General features: G+C 42.6%; 1 protein-coding gene across 1 annotated transcript in view; it reads right to left on the bottom strand.

Moving 5' to 3' along the window:
* The window catches only part of SYNE1 (spectrin repeat containing nuclear envelope protein 1), a 334,610-nt gene that overhangs the window by 204,537 nt on the left and 125,451 nt on the right, over window positions 1-4,622 (bottom strand). Inside the window, exons 47-49 of the mRNA XM_018560335.1 lie at window positions 4,355-4,560; window positions 3,118-3,273; window positions 517-808 (exon numbers count right to left, since the gene is read on the bottom strand). Of these exons, the coding sequence (XP_018415837.1) occupies window positions 517-808; window positions 3,118-3,273; window positions 4,355-4,560 (654 nt within the window). The remainder of the gene's footprint in view (window positions 1-516; window positions 809-3,117; window positions 3,274-4,354; window positions 4,561-4,622) is intronic.

Raw genomic sequence — 4,622 nt, 5'->3', positions numbered from 1 at the left:
GTGACAGAACGGACGAGCAGTGAGGGGAGATAGAGGCGCCGGCTGTCAGATCCTGGCCGAGCGTCTCGCTCTCTCTCTCCTCACGGCTCTGCATTAGTTCTGTGACAGCGGCTCCGCCCTCCCCCGCCGCCGGTTCCTTCACTTCTTCTCGGATCCCCGCTGGGGAGAGCAGCGGGGATCCAGAGAAGCGGCGGGAGGAGAGGACATGGCGATCTACCAGTGATCGCTACGCGATCGACTGGTAGATCGCGATCGACCTTGTGGGCATCCCTGCTGTATGCATAAAGTCAATACACATTCACCTCATACATTGTTTTTTAGGCCCAGGTTCTGAGTGACTGGGGTGAAATTATGTGGGGTGGCGTTTAAACTGAGCGTACCCCTCACACTCAATCAGCATAGAATAACTCAACTTTTAAGCTCATGGTTCTTGATGTTGCTGACTGTGTATAATGTAGAAATGTGTGACATTTACTATGTGGCCACTAATATCTGTGATCAAACGGCAGCACTTACCTGAACTTGCAGATGACGTTTTTCAAGTGTGCTTTTGTTTCCCACTGTGCTTTCTGTAGTGGAGAGTTTGTCTTGAATATCTTTCAGCCCTAACCATGTGGTTTGCAATGCTTCTTCAAAAATCTGATGCTCTTGTACAGCCACCTGGCAGACACGAAGCTTGTCCTTGATTGTTTTTACCAAGTTCTGATAGGTTGTGAGAAGCTGGGAAGACTGACGAACTTCTTGACCATCACCTCGGCCATCTTCATGGAGGGTCTGACCTCGCTGGCAAAGTTTCTCAAATGAATCTCTACAACACAGAGTATAAGACAAAACAATTAATACATAAATATAAAAAAGAGACATAAGGTAGACACAATACTGTTTCATTTTTTCCTTGCCCTTCTATGGACTGCAGCTAATAAGGCTGATACACTGATAGTCCTGGAACTGCAACATTCATTTAATTTACAATCTGCCATTATAAGATGAATGAAAATGACTGTCTGACACACTGAGGAGAATTTATCAAAACTAGAGCAGACAGAATCTGGAGCAGTTGCCTATAGCAACCAATCATTTTCTAGCTTCAGTCTATTCGGTTAAGCTTTGAAAATGAAAGATAGACGTTGACTGGTTGCCATGGGCAACTGCTTTGGATTCTGTCTGCTCCTGGTTTGATATATTCCCCTCAATGACTTCCGTAGAATTGTGCAGCCAGTCCTTTGCTCCGTTGGTGTACAGCAGTGGTCCCCAACCCCCGGGCCGCGGGACCGGTCCGTGGATCAAATGGTACCAGGCCAAGGAACATTAAATTATTTCCATTTTATTTACTGTGGTGTGTTTCTCTCGGGTTTGTCCGACTTTCCAGGACGAGAGGTTAACCGGGAGCTGAGAGACGTCACCTAAAGCCGCACCAATACCGCGCATGCGCAAAATATCGTGATATCAGGGCGGTTTTAGGTGACGTCTGGAGCTGAGCGGCTGCAAGCGGCAGTAGCTTTGGTAAAGAGAAGGTGTGCATCGCTCTTCTCTCTGTTCACCGGTACTTTCTCATGTTTAACAGTGCTTGGTGTACGTGTATATTGTGTTTGCTCAAATTTAACCCACAAATTAGCAAAAATGAGTATGAAACAGACGTCGTTAGAAAGTTTCCTTGGGAAAAAGAAAAGGCCAAGTGAAGAGACAGAAGAAGGGCCTTCAACATCAAAGAAACATGTAACTTTAACAGACAATACCATGAGTCCTACTTGAAATATGGATTTATCGGGACAAGCGATTCCCACACACCAAAACCGCTCTGCATAGTTTGCGGCGACCAGCTCTCTAATGAGGCAATGAAACCTTCAAAACTGCTTCACCACTTGAACGGCAATTTTAAAATTATCAAACGTTGACCGGTCCGCGGCGATAAAAAGGTTGGGGAGCACTGGTGTACAGTACTTGATGCAATATGGATGCTTTAGCCTGAGAGAGAGAATGACTGATCGTACATCGGCTTGATTCGGCTAGCTTCGGTTCGCCGAAGTGCAGAAGGAGTTCGACTCAGCCGATCCAACATCTGAATAGGCTCAGCTGAACCTCCGACAGGCTACTCGCTGCCATTCGGCCTATTCTCATAGGGGCCGAATGGCACTGAGTGAATAGTCAAATGCCGCCGAGCCTCCGTGGTACCGAGCAGAATACCAAATCAGTGCAAAAAGTAGAAAAAATAAAATAGAAAAGAAAAATAATGTTTAAAAAAGTAAATAAATGATAAATCTTAAAAAATAAATAAAGATTTCCCCAAAAAAACAAAAATAAAGATTTAAAAAAAAAAAGTAACGAAATGAAGATCATTGAAAAAAGAAAAACCAAAAATGAAGTTTAATGAAAAACCAAAAAGAAAGACCATTGAAAAAAAAGAAGAAAGAAACAATTGGGTGGAGCTAGCAGTGACAGCTAGCAGGGCCCAACCTATTGGCTGGGACCTGCTAGAGTCTTCTAGCAGGTCCCGGCCAATGCACAACAACTTGGCTTGGCTGAGCCGCTTGGCCAGCTTCGGGAGTGAATAGCCCATACAGCAGCCCTTCGGTTCGACTGAACCGAAGGCGACTGAACCGAAGGGCTCCGGTGGCCGTAGCTAGCCGAAGGATCAGCCGGAGCTACAGCTGATCCTTCAGGTAGCTTTGTGAATAACCCTCCTAGTGTATATTCCAGTATATTCTAGTTCATAATGTGATATATATTAGACATGTAACCCCACAAAAAAAATGTTTTGTTTTGTTTCGGATCGATTAAAATTTGTATTTCTTTCATTTTTCGATGAAATTCGATTCAGTTTGTTATTTGGATTTCATATCCCTCCAACTTTTCATTTCGGAACAATCAACAGCAGGATGTCATATGATTGTCCCTGTAATGCAACCCCCAATAGCTTTTTTCGCTAAACGAACATTCAGATTTGTTCGCATTCGGATGCGTTCAAATTTGGATGCATTTGAATTTCTGAATTTAATAAAATTTGTACAAAAATCTGATCGGAACGAAACAAAATTTACATTTCAAGTATATATACTCAGTAGTGCTGCAGAATTTGTTGCCACTAGATACATTCAAAAACTCTTTACTCATATTTACCGTGCAGCCAGTAATTCCTCCAAGAACATTTCCACTTTATGCATCTCACTTTTCTTCTCTGGAATGTGCTGCTTGCTTTCTCCAAGGGTCTCTGTCCTAATCCGCTCCTCCAGCTCATGAAGCCACAAGCTTAACTTTTTATGTTGATCCTCAAAGCTAAAAGCATACATTGGGTGTGTTACAGTCAGATATTTAGTAGAAAAATTATGTTTCTCCAATGAATCCAAATGATTTGCTCTCAATTTACCATCCATGTATTTGCTCAATATAGCTACATGCACGCTCTATTAAAGCAAAGAGCATTGAGTGTAGTAACTAAAATCTGATTTGTGCTGCTTTGTGTTATAGACGTTTGCTTCATTAAGGTGGATTGCCAGCCAAAAGAAATAAACAGCAGAGAAGGATTAAAACCGTAGAATTGTACACTGTAAAAAAAAAACTTGTTTCTATATTGTCCTGATAAAAAGTATGAAATGTGGAACTTAAAACTTACTAACAGCACCCGATCAGGTTTAATCTTCCATTACCTATTTACTACTTCTTGTGGGTTATAGCACCACTTACAGTATGCTCTGTTTGTATTACACCTGTCTGCTGGGTTTTGTGGATTCCAGGATGGAGGCACCTGTCCTAAGGGCCCAGGGCTCCTTTACTATATTAAGGAAGGAAGATTAAAATATTTTTTGCTTTAAGTTGAAGCAATGGCCATATCTGAACGCATATTCATCATGTCACACTGTACCAACCTTTATTTATATAGCTTATGTGCTAACAACAACTGAGATGTATAATATATATAATATATATGTATAATATATAGTACCAATACTGGTTTCTCGGTATCAGCTCCATGCTGCTTGGCTGGGTCAATGCAGATTGGCCAGGAAGCCGGCTTCCCAGCCACTCAGCATGGAGCCAGCTTCCCGGCCAATCAGGAAGTCGGGAGGCGGGTCATAACCCGTCGCCCGGTTTCCTGATTAGCCAGGAAGCCAGCTCCATGCTGTTTGGCCAGCTCCATGCTGGTTGGCTGGAAAGCCGTCTTCCCAGCCAGTCAGCATTGAGCTGGTCAAACAGCATGAAGTTTGCTTCCCGGCCACTGAGGAAGCCTGGTGGCGAGTCATTACCCCGAGCATTTGGGTAAGTACTAGTATCGTTATCAGTGCATCCCTAATATATGATGAATGAATATGTGAATATTTTGACAATGTGTTTGGTATAAATGCCTGCAACAACTAACCTTCCAAGCTCAGAGACACAGTCCTCTAAAGCCTGCTTGTCTTTCAGACACTGCTTCTTGAAACCCTGGAACTCTTTTTCTGCTTTTGATATTTTCTCCTGAATACTGAGCACAAGTGCCTTTGGCAAACAGTAGTAAAGTCTCTCTCCTTTTTCCGTTGCATTATCCAATTTACTTTGACCTTGACTGACTGAGTCTAATACATCCTGTGTTAAATATAAAGAAAATAAGTTGAGTATTTTTTGGGAAATTAATAAAACCCAATTTT

This window comes from Nanorana parkeri, unplaced genomic scaffold (assembly GCF_000935625.1).
Source record: "Nanorana parkeri isolate BGI_ZX_2015 unplaced genomic scaffold, ASM93562v1 scaffold450, whole genome shotgun sequence".
NCBI classification, from domain to species: Eukaryota; Metazoa; Chordata; class Amphibia; order Anura; family Dicroglossidae; genus Nanorana; species Nanorana parkeri.
Note: the sequence above shows the minus strand (reverse complement) of the source record. Positions and strands in the feature narration are given on the sequence as shown.